Raw genomic sequence first — 22,400 nt, 5'->3', positions numbered from 1 at the left:
GGATGAATATGGGATGATCTCACTCTCAGGCCGAAGTTGAAAAACAAGATTAGAAAAGAAAACACAAGTCGAACCTGAAATGGAATTGGAGTATTACACCAAAGTAAAAGACTCTGGGGTGGGTGGGTGGGTGGGGAGAATACAGGTCCATGAAAGATGATGAATGACATAGTGGGGGTTGTATTGTTAAATGGGAATCTGGGGAATGTTATGCATGTACAAACTATTGTATTTACTGTTGAATGTAAAACATTAATTCGCCAATAAAGAAATAAATTATTTTTAAAAAAAAGAAGAAAGAAGCGCGAACCAGCGATGACTAAACCAAATGTCCCAGAGGCAGGGGTGGGTTGGGGGGGAGACCAAACCAATATCCCGGAGGCAGGGGGGTGCCCAGCCAATAGTGGACATGAAAACAGAACACATAGCAAGCAACACAAGCGAACCCAATGTGATGATAAAACAGAAGGTTTCACAAGCAGAATCCAGAAGTATACCAACACCCTCCCCTTCATTGGAAAATTTCCTACTCTTTATCCATCTGGGAGTATGAACCAAAGATCTTTATGGGGCACAGAATGTGGGAGGTCTGGCTTCTGTAATTGCTTCTCTGCTAGACATGAACATTGGCAGTTTTATCCACACTCCCAGCCTGTTTCTATTTTTCCCTAGTGGGGTAAGGCTCTAGAAAGGTGGGATTCCAGCACTTATAGGTGAGTTCAACTGCCAGGGAAGTCAAGTTGGCATCATGGTAGCATCTGCAACTTGGTGGCTGAAAAAGCATTAAGATATAAAGCAGAACAGACTGTTTAGTAATCAGGAAACTAAAGGTAATTATATAGCAGATGATATTTGGGATCTTCATGTTGAAAGAAGCTAGGAAGTCTATTTTAGGTATATTCTAAGGGGCCCTTGACTTTGCTAATTTATGTCTGAGCCCAATAACTAACATACAGGTGGACTGAAAGTATTGTCTGAGGAGATGGTGTCAGAGTTGAGGATAGGACTAGAAAGCTGATGGCTGAAAACATCCCAAAGATTTAAATGCCAATGTTAATAGACTGTGAAATGTTCTGTATGTTCAACCTAATAATCAGGAGACTTCCAGAGGCATTACTATGGAGTAAGAGCAGAGTCGCTATGCTCTTTCCAGTCAGCTAGGAAACGTAATGAAAATCACCTGAGAACTCAACAAACTACTACCAGGATTCCTTCAGAAACTCACCAAGCACAGGTGTGGCTTGTGGAAAGAAAGGGGGGTGAGGGAGCCATTCCCAGGACCAATAGGATTACTCAGAGACTACTGGCAACAAATTGGGATATTGACAGCTGAGGCACACCAATTCCTGGACAGAGTTTAAACAACAACAAAAACTTTTTTAAAAGAACACTTAAAACTCACTAGTTTACAACTGTGACTTCTTGAGTTTCTGATACTAGTGCCCCATATAGCATGGAGCAGCAGCAGGGAGACCCTATGTTAACATCAAAGTCACTGAACCAGCCAGGTGACTCAGGATAAAATCCATCCTCCCCTACCAAGATATATTAAAAAGGAAATTAAACACCTTATCCACAGTGACTCCTGCTGGCAAAATAAAAAAACAAAATGCAGAAACTTAGAAATACACAGACAACAATGACAGAAACCCCAAATGACCAAACAGATTATGATCTAGAAAAAATGACAGAGATATAGTTCAAAAATCTCACTATTAAATAAATTCAAGAAACCAAATTTAAGATTCAAGAACTCAGTGATAATTTCCCCAAAGAATTACAAAGTACAGAAAAAAATTCAAAGAGAACTGCAGGGCTTAAAGGGCACATTAAATGCAGTTCAGGTTGAGGTAAGAGGCCTCAGAAGTAAACTTAATCAGGTGGAAAAGAAAACATCAACACTAGAAGACACATCCACTATACAAATTTAAAACTTTTTTATTGATTTTCTTTTTTTTAAGATTTTATTTACTTATTAGTGAGAAGTATAGGAGGAGAGAGAGAAAGAACCAGACATCACTCTGGTACATGTGCTGCTGGGGATGAACTCAAGACCTCATGCTTGAGAATCCAATGCTTTATCCGCTACACCACCTCCCGAACCACACGAATTTAAAACTTTTGTAGAGGAAAGGTTTAGGAAAAATGAAGCACTTCTCCATGAAATATCAGACTTAATCAGAAAGACAAATATCTAAATTATTGTATCCCTGAGGAAGAAGAGCGAGAGGGGGGAGAGAGAGAGATAGGGAGGGAGGGAGGGAAGGAGGGAGAGGGAGAGGGAGATGGAGAAGGAGAGGAGAGAGGGAAAGGGAGAGGAAGAGGGAAAGGAGAGAGGGAGTGGGAGAGGGAGAGGAGAGAGAGGGAGAGGGGAGAGAGAAAGAGAGAGAGAGAGAGAGAGAACACATTCAAAGAAATTTTAACAGAGAATTTTCCATACCTGAGCAATGTTCAAAATATATAAATCCAAGAAGGAGGGAGTCAGGCGCTGGTGCAGTGGGTTAAGCGCACGTGGCGCAAAGCTCAAGGAATAGCTTAAGGATCCCGGTTCAAGCCCCCTGGCTCCCCACCTGCAGGGGAGTCGCTTCACAAGCGGTGAAGCAGGTCTGCAGGTGTCTATCTTTCTCTTTCCTCTCTGTTTTCCCCTCCTCTCTCCATTTCTCTCTGTCCTATCCAACAACAATGACATCAATAACCACAACAATGTTAAACAACAAGGGCAACAAAAGGGTAAATAAATAAATAAAGTGTAAAAAAAAAGAAATCCAAGAAGGTGAACACATACCTAAATTTTTGAATCTAAAACAACACACACCAAGACACATTATTGTAAAAACTATCCAAAACCAGAGGCAAGGTAAAAATACTGCAGGCTGCCAGGAAAAGGAAGAAAATCACATATAAAGGTAGAATCACAAGGCTTTCATTAGATTTCTCATCACAAACTCTAGAGACAAGGAGGGAGTGGAATGGCACATTAAAAGTATTAAAAGGTAAGAATTGCCATTCACAAATTCTGTATCATGCTAAATTATCCTTCAAATGTGAGTGAGAAATAACACTCTTTTCAAATATTTAGAAATTGAAGGAATTTGCCACTACCAACCTTCCCCTATAAGCATTTCTGAGAGGAGTCCAACATGACAAGAAGGGGCAAATGAAACCCAACTTTATTGAGATGATCAGTATTAGAGTTGAACCAGGAATACAACAACAACAGGGAAAACCAGACACAGGAAAGGGAAGAGCAGAATAGAGCCATATAGTTCAATGTTGACGAACCAAAGCCAACTTCAGACTTCCCTTGGCAGATGATCTAACCACTGTGTCCTAGAACCTCACCTTCCCAGAACTCTATCCTACTAGGGAAAGACAGAGACAGGCTAGGGGTATGGATTGACCCACCAATGTCCATGTTCACCAGAGAAGTAAATACAGAAGTCAGACCTCCCACCTTCTGCACCCCATGAGGAATTTTGGTCCATACTCCCAGAGAGGTAAAAAAAAATTGGGAGCTTCCTACGGAAGGGATGGGATACAGAACTGTTGGTGAGAATTGTGTTGAATCATCACCCTGTTATCCTACAATCATTTTAGTTCACTAATAAAAAATTTTAAACAAAAAAAGAAAAGGAAAAGACTCTTGTAGATAGATCTACAAAAGAAGCAATAGTAACCCAATAAAAAATTGTGTCACTATTCCAGCCTTTAGGTTCATAATTAGTCAACAATTTGTTTGGCTTTATATGTTAACTCTTCTTTCAGCCACCAGGTTCCATATGCTACCGTGATGCCAACCGGACTTCCCTGGGTAGACGACCCCACCAATGTGTCCTGGAGCCCCGCTTCCCCAGAGCCCTGCCCCACCAAAGAAAGAGAGACAGTTTGGGAGTATGGATTGACCCGTCAATGCCCATGTTCAGCAGGGAAACAATTACAGAAGCCAAACCTTCCACCTTCTGCACCCCATAATGTCCCTTGGTCCATGCTCCCAGAGGGATAAAGAATGGGAAAACTATCAGGGGAGGGCATGGGATACAGAGTTCTTGTGGTGGGAATTGTGTGGAGTTGTACCCCTATTATCCTATGGTTTTTGTCAGTGGTTCCTTTTTATCAATTTTTTTTTTTTTAAAGTGGGCCAAAGAACTAAGCAGATAGTTTTCTAAAGAGATACACATGGGCCACAGACACATGAAGAAATGCTCCACTTCACTTATCATCAGAGAAATGCAAATTAGAACTATGCTGAGATATCATCTCATACCTGAGAGAAGGGCTTATATCAACAAACCAGGAAAGGATAGGTGTGGAGAAAAGGCAACTCTGTTTCACTGCTGGTAGAAATACAAATTGGTACAGTCCCTTTGGAAAACTGCATGGATTGTCATTAAACAAATAAAAATGGAATTACCTTATGACCCAGCAATACCACTTAGACATTTATCCGGTGGACACTCAAGCATTAATTCTAAGGGAAATATGCACCTTTATGTTCATAGCTATATTATTCACAATATCCAAAGAGTCAAAGCAGCCTAAATGTCCATCAACAGATGAAGGGCTAAAGAAGTTATGGGATATATATTACGTGGAATACTATTCTGCAATCTAATAAGAATAATGTGTCCTTTGGGACAAAATGGATGGATCTGGAGGTGGTTAAGCTTAGCAAAATAAGTAAAGATATGAAAGACAACTACCAGATGGTGTTACTAATGTGGAATCTAGAGATCAGATTTACATGAACTTGCCAAAAAAAAAAATTCCAAAACAGAAGCAAGCAAACTGTTTGTAAAACAAATGAGAACTATTGTGGTTATCTTTGGGAGGTTGGAGTGTAGGGATATTGAACTTTGGCGGTGGGTGTAGTGTGGAACTATACACTGTAATCTGATAATCTTATAATAAACCATTAATACAAAATAAAAAATGCATTTAAGAAGAGAGACACAGAGGCAGTTCTTTGCCCTGCAACTTTTTCTTTAATTTTAAAATAAACTTTATTTATTTATTTACTTATTTATTTATTTATTTATTTCCAGAGCACTGCTCAGCTCTGGCTTATGATAATGCTAAGAACTAAACCTGGGAGTCTCATGCATCTTTTTGCATAACACTGGGACCAAATACTTTGCTCATTCATTCCATCAAGAACTGTTTTTTTTACCAGAACTTTACTGTTGGTCCTCCACATTACACTTAACTTGCTTTTTATTGCATTTCCTCTCTTGAAAGCTCAGTGGTTCTCACTGTGATAGACTAATAGAGGGTTAACTTTAATTTTTATTTATAAAATGGAAATATTGATAAGACTATAGGATAAGAAGGGTACAATTCCACACAATGCCCACCCCAGAGCTCCATATCCAATATCTTCCCTTGATAGATTTCCTATTCCTTATCCTTCTGGGAGTATGTACCCAGGATCATTGTGGGGTGCAGAAGGTGGAAGGTCTGGCTTCTGTAATTGCTTCTCTGCTGAACATGGACATTGACAGGTCCATCCATACTCCCAGTCTGTCTCTCTCTTTCCCTAGTGGGGCAGAGATTTGGGGAGATGAGGCTCCAATACAGATTGGTGGTGTCTTCTGCCCAGGAAAGTGAGGCTGGCATCATGGTAGCATCTGGAACCTGGTGGCTGAAAAATAGTTAAGATATAAAGTAGAATAAAGTGTTGATTAATAATGAACCTAAAGCCAAGAATATTGCAGATGAAGATTTGGGGTCTCTGTTTTGGAAAAATCTAGTAGGTCTATTTTAGGTATATTCTAAGGGGCCCATGACCCATCCAGTTTTTGCCTGTGCCTGACATCTAATATGCAGGTGACCTAAGTTATTGTCTGGGGGAATAGGGTCATAATTGGAAAAGGGGCTATAAAGGTACATCAGGGAAGAGAGTAGCTCGCAAATATGGGGAAAGTATGTATTGTTAAGTGTAAACCCCACCGGTTTGATCTGGGGCCCATATTCAACACAGGAGCCTATGTAATATCTGCATCCATGTAGGTCTGAGCTCACATTCTGTGGTCATGGCTAGGAACAATCCAGGCTACACTAATGTCAGGACCCATCTTCCTTGGGTAGTAGATAGAGTGTGTTGTCCAACTTTCCTTCAGAGAATGGAACATTCCCTGCCATTGTTGATCCGCATTGAGGGCAAGGTCTATAGGGGCCCACAAAGGGGTCCATTATGTTGTTCCTGATGGAGATGACCAGTGGCAGTAGCGAGAGGGAACTGTTAGAGGTCTAGGCCCATTATGTCTGCGTGGAAATCCCAGGACTCCCTGACTAGGGACCCAGGTGATGGGATGGTCTGGTAGTGTCTAAAGAGTCATCATTAAAGTATGCCAGTCTCTTGCCCTTACTCAGCGTTTGTAGTCCTTACTTTGACAAGGTTAGCGTTGGAATAATTGAAGGACATGTAATAGGAGGTAGGTGAGGAGAGTATCTAGGTCTTAGTAGAAACTATTTCGTTAGGTACTTTATGGTGTCTTTTTAGGTCTTTCTACGTGCTTCATTTATTGACCCAAAGAAAATTACTGTGAAAATTTACTTAAAGTAAATTACTTTTACTTTAAGGTATATATTTTCCCCCTAGCTTATGGATATGTGGACATATGCCCTATCTCATGGGCCCTGGTCTATATCTAGGTTTTGAGGTTTTGTGAAGTGCACCACCTGAAATAGAGTTAAGGAGTTCTATGAGCTAGGAAAGGTCTCACCAGAGTTTTAATTTAAAATTCCACCTAGTGGCTCCACATTGACAACAGAGTTAGCCTGTCCTTTATAAAGTTGTGCCCTGGCAATGCCTTCTCTTGAGTGATGTAGGTTGTCAGGCATTTTATTCTAAAATAAACCAGTCTTGTTGCAAGTGAAGAATAAAACTTTCAGAGTACACATAGTCCTTAAACACAACAAGTGTTGGAGGCTTCATTGTTGCCACAGGCTGCCTCTTCACCCATTATAAATGCCAGTTCTGTCTTTAAGTTTATCAAACCATCCATAACTAGTTTTAAACACTTCATTGCTCTGACTACTTCCAGAACAATCTTTTAAAAATATTTATTTATTTATTTATTTATTATTTATTCCCTTTTGTTGCCCTTGTTTTATTGTAGTTATTATCGATGCCGTTGTTGGATAGGACAGAGAGAAATGGAGAGAAGAGGGGAAGACAGAGAAGGGGAGAGAAAGACACATGCAGACCTGCTTCATCACTTGTGAAAGGACTCCCCTGCCAGTGGGGAGCCAGTGGTTCAAACTGAGATCCTTACCTGGTCCTTGCATTTTGCGCCACCTGTGCTTAACCCACTGGGCTACTGCCCAACTCCCAAGAACAATCTTTTAATAAACTGGCATACAATTGTGTAGCTTTCTCACAACTATTACCTCAGAATTACTATCACATAGTGATGTCTCTTCATTAATACCCATTAATACTTCATTAGTACAATTTCTCCACTTTTTCCAATGTCTATGATCTTCACTTAGTTACAGACTTCACATCTCCAGCAACAGTGGCCCTTTTAATAGCCTCCTTAATTTTCACCAGCATAGAGAAGGTTATTCTGGGCATATTTTACTTAGCAGCTAGACTAGATAGCTACCATGCTCATACTTAGCTATTATCTCTTTTTGTCTAACCCACTGTGGTTTCTGCTGAGTAACACCACTAGACTTCTTCAAACTCAAGATGATTATAAGACATAAAGAAAAAACTTGAAATAAAAAAGAAATAGCATCATATGTGGGGTTCTACTTTGAGTGTGAGCTACTGTGAGACTAATACATTGGTCTTTGTTTCATCTGGAGAGACAGGATGTGAGGCTGCATCTTGACTCAAAGGCTTTAGCAAGTAGAAGAGCCAAGCAAATGTCAAGTACTGAGACATTTTTTTCTCATCAAAATGCCCTGAAACCAAATTCAACGATTTTCAAAGTCAAGGAGTGCCAAGGTGTGACTGTATAAATTGGAGTTAATAGTAATATATTAGTAATAGATCTGTAACTGTAACAAATGTACCATAATAGCATAAGATTCTAGTAACAGTGGGGAAATTGAGTACAATTTGTATGGGAATTCTCTGTTCTATCCTCTCATATATCTATATATGTATAGATAGATACGAAAATAAAATTCAAAAATTCAAAATAAAGTTTATTTTTAAAAGTTCACTACAAAATGATAATTACCATATACATTTTGATGAGAAGAGATGGAAAGACCCAGAGCAGAGACTGTTTCTTTGGTACCTAAGGTCATCTTACATGCACACCCTGTGGGACCCTCAATCTAATAAAGACCCAGAAAGCAGACTATTCAGATTTGAAGTCTGGCTTTACCATTTACTAGCTGGATATTTTTTAGCAGGTTGCATAACCTTTTTTTTTAACCTTATCTCTTAAAAGTCATGATAATCCCTGATATTTGTCATGTTACAAGAATAATTAAATGAATTTATATGTATAATTAAATATGTAGTCCAGAAGATGGTGCAGTGGATAAAGCATTGGACTCTCAAGCATGAAGTCCTGAGTTCAATACCCAGCAGTATATATACCAGAGTGATGTCTGGTTCTTTCTCCCTCTCTTACCATCTTTCTCATTAATAAAATATTTTAAAAATAAATTTAAAAATAATTAAATCAGTACTGGCACAAAGTAAAATTCATATTAATACACTGTAAATTTTTACAAGGTCATTTTAAGTAAAAGTTCATTTGATAAGTAGATATACTGGTACAAGGTAGGGTAGTGTTAAGTAATTATGAACTAAGCATTTGTTGCCATGGATATATGAGAACCTCAGCTACCATTGTTAGGACATTGCCATACCCGCTGATGAGAAGGCAGCTGAGCTGTATTAACCTGGAAAGAAAGCCAGAGAGCTCAGTACAACTTCCTATAACTCTACAGAACACATATCTTTCACTTGAAAAGAATCGTATTCTAATCAGATGAGTAATTAGCCACCTCATGGTAAGTCAAAATATATCATTATCTCTACTCTACAAACAAGAAATCTGAAAATAGTAGGCTTAATTTGGTTTCTTTCATTGAAGTAATCAGTAGAGGCACTGGAAATTAAATAGAAAATAATCTCTAGTTTATTTGCCTCACCAGTTATTTATCCTTTCTTATGAGAAGTTCTTATTTGAGAATGTGATGCCAGTTTGACCGTTTCTATTTATTTATTTATTTATTTATTTTTTAAATACAGAGTCTGAGATCAAGCTAAATAACAACAACAAAAAAAAAACCCTTCTATCTATTAACAAATAGATGACTGCACCAAAGTAAAAGACTCTGGAGTCAGGGAGGGGGGTTCAGGTCCTGGAACATGATGGCAATGGAGGGCCTACTGGGGGTAGTATTGTTATTTGGAAATGTTATACATGTACAAACTATTGTATTTTACTGTTGACTCTAAACTATTAATCCCCCAATGAAGAAATAATAATAAAAAAAGAAATAGACATAAAGCTGCTATAGGTCTTGTCTCAAAAGGAGATAACTATTAAGAAGTCAGGAGAATTAGGCTTTTGTGTTTTATGCTCCAGGTCTTACCAGTTTTGAGCAAAGCTGGAATAAGGCTGTCTATCACAGGCCATAAACAAGGTTTCCCTTTTGTCTGGCATAATCCAGAGTCATTCTTCAGAAGGTCCTTCTGAGAAACTGAATTGTTTCATAGGAAATGAGCTTTGCCCTAAGAAAATCTATGAAATCTGAGGCTCTGTGTGGAAATGGGAATGGCAATGAGTCTGCAGAACCCTGCTAAATTATCCACTGGTATACTGGCTTATGTACTGTGCTAGTCAGATTACTAAGCAAAAGCAAAGCCTAGTGGAGTCTCACTCAAAGACCATTGTAACCTAACCAGACACACACACCCCAGATCTGGGCTTTAGTCATTAGGAAAATAAATTAAAACCATAGTTAGATAACATTTTGTACCGACAAAGAGGACTAAAAACAAAAGGAAAGGTGTTGAAAATGTGGAGAAATTGAAACCCTTCAGCACCATGTAGAAAGTAAAATATTGTAGCCACTTTGGAAGACAGTCTGACATGTCCTCAAAATTGAAATATCTCATGACCCAACAATTACATTTCTTGGTCTTTATATATTCAAGATAATTGAAAACATGTTCCCACAGAAACCTAAAAAATACACACAAATATTTATGGCAGCATTACTAATAACCAAAAGTCTATAATAATCTAAATGTTCATAATCTAATGAGTAGGAACAAAATGTCATATATCCCCACAATAGAATATTATTCAGCCATGAAAAATAAACAATTGATACATATCACAACATGGATCAATCTTTAAGTGTTTGTATACCTTACTATTTTTATTTAGGCAATCACTTTCAAATATGGTTGAACATTTGATATTACCTGAGAAACTTATGCAGTATCCTGGAGATATTTAAGAGTGGAGCATCTATTATAATAAGCTCTAGTTTCCTTCCCAGATCTAGGAATTACATGTAATCTCTATTAGCATCTCACCAACACTCACATTTATGAAGTAGAAGCAGTAAAAAAAATCAATCCTATTTAGTACATATTACTTACAACAAGTGTTACAATCAGTCTTTCTTACAGTCTAAACTGGCTCTTCTCCAATTCAGCACCCTTTCCCCAAAGTTGAATATACACATATGTTGATTTTTAATGATGCACACCTGAAACTTCAATAATGTTATAGTGCAATGTTACATAAATAGAAGCAAATGCCCATGTAGGTATTCTCATGGAGAACTGTGGCTGTAGCAGTAGATCACATCTGATGCTAAGTAGGCTGTTTCTAATAAATCCTACTATTTTTCAGGAATCGGCTTCTGGATTTGAGAATAATCAATCCTTCCTTCTGTGCCTTTCATAGACAAGTTTGAATAGAACGAACTAACGAACTTCTGACAATTCCACAATTTCTCTTTATCTGCACTGTTTTACTCACAAGCTGACTGAGTATCAGTATTAATAATGGGGCTGGTTTCTGATTTACTTGCTTCCCTAAATATTTAAGTATGCTAAATCATGTTCCGACTACTCAGCTCCTGCTGGTCTCGGCTAAAAACAGCAGAGACACGAAGGTAAGATTGCAGTTATTTCTGTAGAATCTAGTCTACATTTTTCTCCAACATATCAGTCTGTAGTTCCATGTGTGTGTGTGTGTGTGTGTGTGTGTGTGTGTGTGTGTGTGTGTGTGTGTGTGTGTGTGTGTAGTTAAATATTACTTGCAACAGTAGGGACAAGATTGGGGAAAGGTAAATGATTCTACAAGGCAAACAAATCTGGGAGGAAAGCATTCCTGGAGGATTTGGGAAAAGGTTACTATACCACCTGCTATCACCTCAGCACTAACTTTTTGGATACATGCATTGAAACTTCTTCAGGTAGAGCCCCAAACATTAATGCAAAATAGAACTCTTTTTTTAGTCTAAGAATTAACAGTACTTACAAGGCTTTGATTCATTTATATTTTCCATTTCAGAAATGTGACCATCATTATTATCGGCTTGGACAACTCTGGCAAAACTGTTCTTGTAGAGGCTTTTCAAAGATGTAAGGAACTGAGCATTAGTCATTGGTTTAGGTTTTCCAGGGGCCCTAGGGACTAATGAACCAACAGTGTTAGAATTTCTACCTAGTTTTACATGGTGACCCTCAGTTTTCCTCTTACGAAGATAAACACTTCTCAACACACACACACACGTACACACACACGCGCGCACACACACACACACCCTCTCCTTAGGTGTTACCAGTCTATTTATATAATATCTGTCACCTCCCTTTATGTGTGCCTAATTGGAGGTTTTCTCACAATGTCAGCATGAATGAACTTAAACTATGCAAAGCACTGCAGTCAATTATGAAGGACAGCATTTTTGGAATACTGTGTAGTTGCAGAACACAATTACAGTGGAATTTGGTCTAGAAAAGAGAAACTAGTGTGTGATTATGATGTTTAATAACATAAAACTCCTTTCAGAAGTTAATATAGAAGCTAAAAGCTTGAGAATTGCTGTCAGTTTAGAGACTCGTCAGTTTAACACCAGATCTCTAGAATAATAATACCATTAACTGCTTGACATTTCAAGAAGCAGTTACACTGCATTTTAGTCAGATATTATTCTTATTGTGAAGACCCAGTTAACTGCTAGCCAAAGATTTCAGCACAGTGACTGGCATAGGATGCCTTCCATCAATGTTTATTAAGTCAAAGAAGGGGTATGATAATGTGACCGAGTTTTATATAATCTGGCACCCCCAGAAAGGTATAGCAAGAAGGTTGTCTGACTGCTCTCCCAATAACCTACATGACACTCAAATATATTATCTTGAATCACACAAACAATCTGATGGCTGTTTTAGTCATCTCTGGATTTCTGCTCCCCACCTATCTAGTCCACACAATTGATGGAAGGACTCCATGGAAAAGTTTTATCGTGCTACTTCCCTGTTCAAACCCATGCCCAAATTCATGCATATTGCCCCAAGGGCCAAACTAGATAATTTGTCAGTCATCTGTCATCATACCTCTCTAGTTCACATGCACACATTTTTTTGGTAGTTGCTATTCTACTACCTAGCACTTCACCCCCTCCATTATCTGCATGCCGAGCCAAATACATTGAGTGGCACCCTAAGCCTGACTTTAGGAAAGCTTTTTCTTTTTTTTTTTTTTTAATTTTTTATTTAAGAAAGGATTAGTGAACAAAAGCATAAGGTAGGAGGGGTACAACTCCACACAATTCCCACCACCCAATCCCCATAACCCACCCCCTCCCCTGATAGCTTTCCCATTCTCTATCCCTCTGGGAGCATGGACCCAGGGTCGTTGAGGGATGCAGAAGGTAGAAGGTCTGGCTTCTGTAATTGCTTCCCCGCTGAACATGGGCGTTGACTGGTCGGTCCATACCCCCAGTCTGCCTCTCTCTTTCCCTAGTAGGGTGTGACTCTGGGGAAACTGAGCTCCAGGACACATTGGTGGGGTCTTCAATCCAGGGAAGCCTAGCCAGCATCCTGGTGGCATCTGGAACCTGGTGATTGAAAAGAGAGTTAACATATGAAGCCAAACAATTTGTTGAGCAATCATGGATCCCAAGCTTGGAATAGTGGAGAGGAAGTGTTAGGGAGGTACTCACTGCAAACTCTAGTGTAGTCCTGCTTTCAGGTATATATTTTGCAGTAGTTTATGGATACGTGTGCACATAAGCTCTCTCTCACAGAAACTGGTGTATATCTAGGTTAGGAAAGCTTTTTCTAATGGTCAGTGTACCTCCTTCCTCAGCTCCCCCCTCTATTCTGTGCCTCCCTCCATCATTCACCTACCACAATATCATTGCAAGTCCATTCCCTAAACTGTAAACCCCTTGAGAATGAATGGATCAATTCATCTTTGTATCTTTAGTATGTGTACTTTGAGTACTTTCAAGGAGGTACTCAAAAATAGTTGTGGAATAAAGTCGCCCTTCTACCATTCTCAGGCTACATATTGCCTCATTACAACATCTCTCTTCTCACCTTCAAGGGTTGCAACTACAAGTACCATATTCTAGCTAGTGATTCAGCCCAATTTCCCACTTTAAATTAATGGCAGCAAACTTGATGCTTTACCTCTTCTATTTTTTAATATTTTAGTGTGAGAGAGAAAGATACAGAAAGACCAGAACACTGCACAGCTCTAACTTATGGTGGTGCTAGGAACTGAACCTGAGACATTGGAGCCTGGGGCATGAAAATCTTTTGCATAAACATGCTATCTCCCCGACCCTTTCCTAACTCTTGCTAGGTGAAGTAGTAGACAAGTAGACATCAGGCAAATCAAGGAACTAGAACAAATCTCAAGATTACTGGTCACAGTGGGAATAGTTTTCAGAGCCCCAACTCAGCCCCACCCTTGGAGTCCCATGGAGTCTGGGTATAGCCTGGGAATCTATATTTGAAGAAACCACTGATATTTCTGATGACCAGCCAACTTTGGGAAGTACTCACCTATAATTAGCCATATGTTATTTTGTCTGTGAGAAAATAGTGTCTGACTTCCATTATAATTTCTAGAGGATAGAGCCTGATTTGTTATTGCATAACTTTCCTTGTGCTTGGCGAATAATATAGGCGTGATTCATAAACTGGTGAGGTTATTATTGTGACTTCATTCAGAGAGACGTTTTAATGTCTAGGAAGCAAAGTGTCACTAATATTTCATTCTGAATAATATTTCAGGCCATCTCTGTTCATGCTGGACCTCCAAATCTAGTAGAGTTCTCTGCACCCAAAATGAAATAGCTCACCTCCTGCTCCTACAAACATGTATAACTGTCAAGAACAGATACTTCTCTAGGAATGAATTCCAATCTACAAATAGTAACTTGTGTGGACATCTGTAAATACTAGTTATAAATATTTTAGGAGAGGTCATTGTTATCGATAACATTGTTCATTATTGTTACTGTTTTGCCTGGATTAGTTACTTAGGGAAGGAAATTCAAGCATGAGCAGAGGCAAATTCCCTAAAGGAGGATCCTCAGAACAGTACCTCTCAAATCCATCTATGCATTACAATTGCCTTGAAAATTTTTGGAAACACATTCCAGATCTATGGGATTAAACCCTCAAAAAATGAGGGCTATTGTAATAGGTTGAAAAACCTCCACAAGTAATCTTGAGTAGAGCGAGGACTAAGAGCCAAAATCAGAATAAACTGGGAATATTTTTCATCTATTTCCACAGGGTTTAAAGCTCATATATTTTGATCTGGAGAGGGCCTGAAAAATAGAGATGTTAAGAAACCCACTAGGTAAATATCCCCAGCTTATTCTGATTTTGGCTCTCAGTCCACACCCATGTAGCTCTGAAACACATGATTTCCAGACAGTTCTGTATGACACATGCCACTGGGAATACAGAAATGAGTTAGACACTGCACCTGTCCTCAGGTAATTTATAGGTTATTAGGGGAAATTATAGAAATGTAAACTGTTAGATAACAACTCCTCATGACTTCTAGGGTTCACCAACAATATACTGCACTATTGAAGGAATTAGTCAGGGTTCAGGTAACAAGAAAAAAGTTAAGCAAGATGTTATGCTCTAACTTTGAAAATAATATAAAGCTTTCACATAGACCAACCCATTTCCTGCAGTCTACTTGAGCAGCAACCCATGGCAGCATAGGCTTTAGTCAATACTGGACGATGAATATGTGAATGTAAGAAGGGCAGAATGTTTTAGGATTCCTCAGAGCTCTAGTTAAGGTTAAGATTACTGCTGAAAAAAATATTAGCTCTAACTATATTCCCCTGCTTTGTGGTTGCTTCTTCTTTCTTCCCATGTGCGTAGTACTACCCAGTAGGCTGAACAATTGCATGAGATCTGGACTGACTACACTCCTGCTAGACAAATATGAAGTTTCTATCTATGACCTGAATGGAGACCAGAAGGGCCGAGAAAGCTGGCCAAATTATTATGCACAGACACATGGGCTTATTTTTGTCCTGGACTCCTGCGACTTAGGACGCATGCGGGAAGCAAAGACTACATTAACACATCTGCTGTCTGATAAAAGAATAACAGGGAAACCCATCTTACTGTAAGACTCTGCCTTTGTGCCAATTTTCCCCTTTCCATTTTGTACTTTCAGAAGTGAAGTAGAGGAAGGACTAGGTGATCCCTTTGTCAAATCCTGCTAGAGAAGTGGGAGTACCCCCAATCCTCTAGGGCCCGTTCTTAAGAGCCATTTTCTACTACATACTGTCATGTTGGCATATGTCTAACTGTAGCAAAGGTAATTTTGAAAGTATGCATCAAAAGGAAATGGAGAATAATATCTGTATCTCCCATTCTCATCCCTCAACTCTTCTTAAAGACTGCCTCAATGAATTTTCTTCTCTAGTCTGGCTTCAGTCTCTGACCCTGAGGCAATGACAGAAAATGATCCTAATTTAATATAATCAATGCCAATGTCTCCTTCCATGGAAGATTCAAGAGCTTTGTAATTAGTATTTATTCCAGGGTGGTTGATTCTGAAGTTCTGGAAATCCTTACCCCTCCCATACTCCCTATCTTGCTCATTAATACCTCCAACTCAAGCATGACTGCAGTTTGGGAGGGAACATCCAAAGCTGTTCATATCACAGTAAGCAATTTAAGTTCGATGGTGTACAGTGGATAAAGTGATAATAGGGCCTGAAAATTATCTAACTCTTAAATTATTTGTGCTTTCCTTTCCTCCATTCAGAGATGAATAGAAGTTTCTCATCTCATTGGGTATATCTGACTATGAAATAGTTGGTCAGAATTTTTAGAAAATATTTATTTATTTATTCCCTTTTGTTGCCCTTGTCGTAGTTATAATTGTTGTTATTGAAGCCATTGTTGTTGGATAGGACAGAAAGAAATGGAGAGAGGAGGGGAGGACAGAGAGAGTAAGCGAAAGATAGACACCTGCAGACCTGCTTCACCACTTGTGAAGCAACTCCCCTGCAGGTGGGGAACCGGGGGCTCGAACTGGGATCCTTACACCAGTCCTTGCGCTTTGTGGCATGTGCGCTTAACCCAGTGCACTACCGCCCAACTCCTGAAAATTGTTTTTTTCTCTTTCTCTCTCTTGCCTTTGGCCTTTTGATGTTTTATTCCTTCTCTTCTCTTCTCTTCCCTCCACTTCTCTTCTCTTCTCTTCTCTTCTCTTCTCTTCTCTTCTCTTCTCTTCTCTTCTCTTCTCTCCTCTTCTTTTCTCTTCTCCTCTCCTCTTCTCTTCTCTCTCTCTATCTCTCTCCCTCTCTCTCCCTCTCTCCCTCTCTCTCATTTTCTTTCTCACTTATTCCCTTCTCTAGCCTGGCAAACAAGCAAGATAAAAAAGGTGCCCTCTTGCCCTGTAATATTATTGAATATCTACACCTGGAAAGGCTAGTGAACGAGAACAAGTTACTATGTCGAGTGGTAAGTATCACTTCTTCTTTCCCCTTTAGGGTCCACAGCCTTTAGTCTGTTCCATAAGTCAGTTCCATAGTTTGGGTCTGGGGGAGAGTTTCTCCCCATCAAACAACATCTACAGCATTGATAGGTGACTCAGTGGTGATATTCAATACATAATCTTCTAGCAATTTCATATCTTTATTAAGTCTTCAAATTCACTATAATATTGTGAGTTTAATATTCTGACTTTGTGAATAAGAAAACTTAAGTTCAGGAATTTACAGTTACACATCTAAGGTATTACACCACCTCCGTTTATTAAAGGACTTTAGCTTTTGCATCATTCACCTACCTTCTCAGGAGTGAAAGCTGAGAATCTCCTAGTATGTCTCAAGGCCCTGTAGGCATAGCAGAGCTTATATGTATCTCTGTTCCTTGGGTGAAAATGAGTAAAACTATAGATCTCAAGGGTCCTAGGTTCCTGGAATGAAGTTACTCTTCTCTATTTTTTTTTTTTTTTTTGGTCTCAGGAACCCTGTTCAGCCATCACAAACCTTCAAAGGAGAAGCCAGCAGACCATAATTGAAGGTCTGCGTTGGCTTTTAATTGCAATTGGGAATAAATATGAAGATCTTTGTACCCGACAACAGTCATTCACCTCGAGCATCTCACTCTCCAAAAGAATCAGACGATATGGGGAAAGATGCTCATCAGACAGGTACTAAGCTGATAAGAACAAATGCAGAAACCCATTGCTAACATAAGCAAGGAATTCTGGGAAATGCTTGAATTCTATGCAGTGTTAAGCAAATTTCTCAAGACTAGTTGGCCCAAACAGAATTTAGGAAATGGCCATGAACATTGTTAAGTACATTCCTTCCCTCAACACAACAAAAGTAGTCATGTTAATAAGATGAGCTGCATAGTTAAATTGACCTATTGACATTAAAGTTTCTCCAAAATAGAAGTTGTACATGCTGGTTTGCCACATGGAGGGGAAAATGAGGGCATGAGGTCCTTAAAGAACTTATTGGCAATATTCTCAGGATAAATATTCTATAAATATTCATATTTTCTGCCTCCAGTTTCTGATGCTTTAAATAGTAAGAAAAGATGGAATAAAACAGGAAATGAAAAGAAGTGAGTAAGACTTGAAGATGTAAAAGACCCAAATCAGGGCCAAGTGGTGGCACACTTGGTTAAGTGCACAAGTTACAATACACAAGGACCCGGGTTCCAGCCCCTGGTCCCCACCTGCTCAGGGAAAATTTCACAAGTGGTGAAGCAGAGCTGCCAGTGTCTCTCTGTCTCTCTTCCTCTCTATCTCCCCTGCCCCTCTTGATTTCTGGCTGTCTCTACCCAACAAATAAATAAAGATAATAAAAACTTAAAAAAAAATCAAATAAAAGACCTAATGTCCTCTCTCTCTGTTATCCTTTTCATTGTCCAAAGATATTTGACAGTGATGGGGGTAATAGCTGCATTCTATTGGAGAATTTAAAGTATGTTTATTTTTACAATTACCTTGTTCCTTTTGTCTTCCCCAGCTTCTGCACCAGATTTGGAATGTCCAAGGATAAAAGACAGCATCTAGGACAATGTCCAGTGGAAGCTAGACCCCTAAAGTCAATCCTACAGGTAAAAAGCTATTGTTGGTAAATCTTATTGTACAGGGACAAGTCCCTGTAATTGGCTACCAACTAACTTTTATTCTCCATCTTCTTTCTATACAGAAAGAAGGTGTACGATTAAGACCTAAAAAGAAAATGTCAGTAACGTTTGCTTTAGATGAGCCCATGGAGGAAGGTGAATGTTCTGGGCGCCGACAAACTCATAATACCAATGAGGTTCACCACGGTCGGAGTAATATCTTGCAGACCCCAGCCCCACATGCCGTTAGTCATCTTTTTGAAGGTAATTCTAGATAAGTTGGTTATTCACAGAAAGAAAGGTAAACAAGCTTTCCCTCTCACAGCCTCACAGCATTCCTATTTGGAGCCTGAAATCTCTCTCAGATGTGACTGATGGTGAAAAATGTAAAGGGAGACAGTGCTTAGTGACCAGTTCCTGGTATCCCAGTATGATGAGTCAGCACTAGCTAACACAAGATCATTGGATGACTATAGGACATGATCTTAAAGGTTATAGTTTCTAATGATGAGTATACAAACTGCTACAGTCTTTACTCTAAGTATATTAGTTGTCTTGAATATATACATGTTCAAAAAATTATAATTATGTAAACCCTTGGAGCCAATGAAGCCATTACTCCAAGTGGATCCAAATATAACTATACAACTACTGAAAAAGGATGTTCATGATTGTTCAATCATAGCACTGTGTGAACACCTGAAATTTAAAAACAACCCAAATACTCAACAGTGAAGGATGACTAAATAAGAATGTATCCACACAGCCACATTGAAGGAAGCTTTGGTGTTGTGGAGTCTCTCTCTCTCGTGCTCTCACTCTCTCTGTCTCTCTCACTCTCTTTCTCTCTATCTCTTTCTCTCTCTCCCACTCCATCTCTATCTAGAGAGAAAGTTTTTCACAACTGTGTGATATATGATTTTTTAGAGAAAATAGCCAATCATAATATAACATGTACAATTTATTGGTATACATAAAACATCCAGAAGAAAATCATCAAAATATTAGTAGTGGCTTCCTCAAGGGGATGAGGAACTAGGTGATTTTAAGAAGGAAACTGTCCTGTGATCTTCCTTGAATTTTTATTTTACTGGAAATTTTCTTTTATATATATAAAACCATCTTTCCAATATAAGTTATTGAAAGGGGGGAAGCTGTGGAAACTTGAAGGTCCCTTGTTGTTAATAGTCCATCTCAGTGTTCCTTAGGGCCTCAACTACCAAGATTCTTGGATGTCAATATTATAATGTCCCCTATTATAATGTCGGCTTTAAGGGGTCTGACTGTTCAAGCCACCCTGGAGAGGTCTGAACTTGACCATGGCCACAGAGGAGGAGACAGTGTTCTGGGGATAAAAGGTTAGGGTGAAAGTTAAGTAGAATGATCTGCCTTGTATGTATGGAGGAGAGGTTTTTTTTCTAGATGGCAGAACTTACCCCTAAGTCTCTTTTGAACGTTGAAATCAACCTTTCATTTCTATAATCTCAGAATCTGAGTTGAGAAGGAGAATGGATACCTGGGAAACTGAAGAGCTGGCACAAGAAAATCCATGTGAAGAAATCTTTGGACCCTGTGGTTAGTAGTCCTTAATTAAAGAGTGAGAGCAAGTATGGGGTCAGGGCAGAGGGTGGGGACCTCTATGGGATGAAGTTTACAACCCACTGGAAAGCAGCCAACACCTTCCTAACCTGAGGTGGCCTGGGAAGGAGAGAAAACCTGGCATTTAGATTTGCTTGCAGTGACTGGCTACTTTCTTTCTCTAATTAGGCCTTTAGCAGGTTGCTAAAGAGACACCTGGAGGAAAATCAAAATAACATCTAATAATCCTCCATAAGTGGGTCCATCTCCACAACTAGCCAGACTACTCGATTTCTTTTTATTTGCTAATATCTATAGTTCCCCACAATGCCACCCACTCTTACATCACACCTCCCAAAACTCCCATTGTTTCTATACATCTACATTCTAGCCATCACATGAATCTTACACCCACCAAGAGGCTCAAGAAAAGTTAGGTTGCATCCATTTGAGAATGAAGACAACCTTGGAAAAGAAGAAAAGACTTTCGTTACCCTTGATACATCTGATGATGCCTGTGAACATACCATGGAGCAACCAACTGAGATTGAGCCTTAAAAATAAAGGTCCAGTTTGGAATAACATTTTTCAAGTCTTCTTTTGTTCCCTATTTTTTAAAGTTTTACTTGACAGGACAGAGAGGAAATTGAGTGGGAGGGGGCGATGGAGAGACAGACACCTGCAAACCTGCTTCACCACTCACAAATCATCCGCCCTGCAGGTAGGGAGTAGGGACTCGAACCTGAAGCATGGTGCATGGTGACATATGCACTTACTTGAGTGCACCACCTCCCATCCACCTAGAATGACAATTTTCCCACAGGGCTCCTGAGTGTGAGGGGATTGATGAAGAAATAACTGGAACTTTTCTACTGAGACTTATGCTTGCCTGAAACTTTTTCAGCCACACCTCCAAAAACAATTCAGGTTTAGATTCCCACTCATTCCCTATGAAGCCTGGCAACAATTGTTTTGCTGTCCCTTCAAGAATGGCAAGTATTCCCACCTGCAGGGAGAAAGCTTCACAAATGGTGAAGTAGAGCTGCAGGTGTCTTTCTGTCTCTCTCCCTACCTCCACCTCCTCTCTCAATTTCTCTCTGTCTCTATCTGATAAAATTTTAAAAAAAGGCAAGTACTTCCTCTCCTAATACTTTGGTTGCACACACAAAGACTGTAGGAGTTTGAATGTACTTAATATTCCCCCACTCCCAAATGGCAGTAGTAGCAGTTATTCACTGTTACTATGACTGTGACTTTCACCATCTGTAAAACAGCCATCTTTTATTGAATATCTCCTGATGTCAAATATAGCACTAAGTTCTTCACACTTATTACCATATTCACAACAGCCCTTGGAGATAGCCACTTTCTGTACTGACTGTAGTACACAGATGAGGAGATCAAGGGTCTGAGAAGTGAAAGAACTTGCCCAAAATCCCACAGCTCATAAGAAGCAGAATGGGAAATTCACCTGACTCTAGAGCTACTTTAGGTCAGAAAAATTTGCTTATATTTTTCTCAAACTCCATCCAAAAACAGAAACCTATATTTAGTGGGGGAAATTCTGGCACTTAGTCGTGCCCATGTCAAAAGAATTATGTTGATAGCAGTAAACACATCAGTAGTAGTTATAGATACAGAAGAATGAGCTTTTTGCCAGTGACTAGGGTAAATACATTACTCTCTTTCATCTTAACAATGGTATAAAGTCGGTTTTATTATCACCATTTTACAGATGCAGAAACTGATATTCAGAGAGGGTAAACCACTTGTTACACTAGGAAGTGGAAAAACTGGTTTTCAAACTAAGCCACAGCTTCATAATTAATGCCCTAAATTCCTACCCAATGTAGTATCATTGGCAGTGTAAAACAACTGGCACATAATTCTGAGTGATGATAATCTTACAGGAAAAGATCAGCCTCACAAACCCCATCTGGAATGTCTGGCACTATCTAAAGTCACATCATTTGCTATTAAATATTGCATATGATCTTATCTCCAGGGAACCACCCCATGCACTGTGTGGAGCTTCGACAGGATTCTGAGGTTCATAGTATTAGTCATTGAGCTGAGAAGAAAATTATAGCCTTAGTTTTAGCACTTGCTGTTAGACAAATGAGAATCTTGGCGTATGGGGAGGTTAAGTAATTTGCTCAAGACTGCGCTGTTGATGACATACAGGATGCTGGTAAAAAACCAAGACCTTCTGCATGTCTCTGGCAGTACTCTTTTC

The 22,400-nt window shown here is 39.3% G+C and overlaps 1 protein-coding gene across 3 annotated transcripts; it reads left to right on the top strand.

Annotated features, from left to right (window-relative positions):
* The first annotated feature begins 8,873 nt into the window (after positions 1–8,873).
* Positions 8,874–20,750, top strand: ARL13A (ADP ribosylation factor like GTPase 13A). 3 transcript variants are annotated; one of them, XM_060183313.1, is made up of 10 exons: positions 8,874–8,979; positions 10,842–11,106; positions 11,508–11,578; positions 15,362–15,611; positions 16,855–16,960; positions 17,467–17,654; positions 18,484–18,574; positions 18,670–18,850; positions 20,075–20,161; positions 20,556–20,750. In XM_060183313.1, exons 2-10 carry the CDS (start codon positions 11,051–11,053, stop codon positions 20,564–20,566), a joined length of 1,041 nt encoding a protein of 346 aa, XP_060039296.1. In that variant the 5' UTR covers positions 8,874–8,979; positions 10,842–11,050; the 3' UTR covers positions 20,567–20,750. The 3 variants fall into 3 exon arrangements, with proteins under 3 accessions (XP_060039296.1, XP_060039298.1, XP_060039297.1); XM_060183315.1 differs by having other exon boundaries at positions 20,354–20,750; XM_060183314.1 differs by lacking the exon at positions 8,874–8,979 and having other exon boundaries at positions 10,214–11,106.
* The last annotated feature ends 1,650 nt before the right edge of the window (positions 20,751–22,400 follow it).

The sequence above is a fragment of the Erinaceus europaeus genome, chromosome X, assembly GCF_950295315.1.
Source record: "Erinaceus europaeus chromosome X, mEriEur2.1, whole genome shotgun sequence".
NCBI lineage: Eukaryota > Metazoa > Chordata > Mammalia > Eulipotyphla > Erinaceidae > Erinaceus > Erinaceus europaeus.
This window is presented reverse-complemented; position numbering and strand designations above follow the sequence as displayed.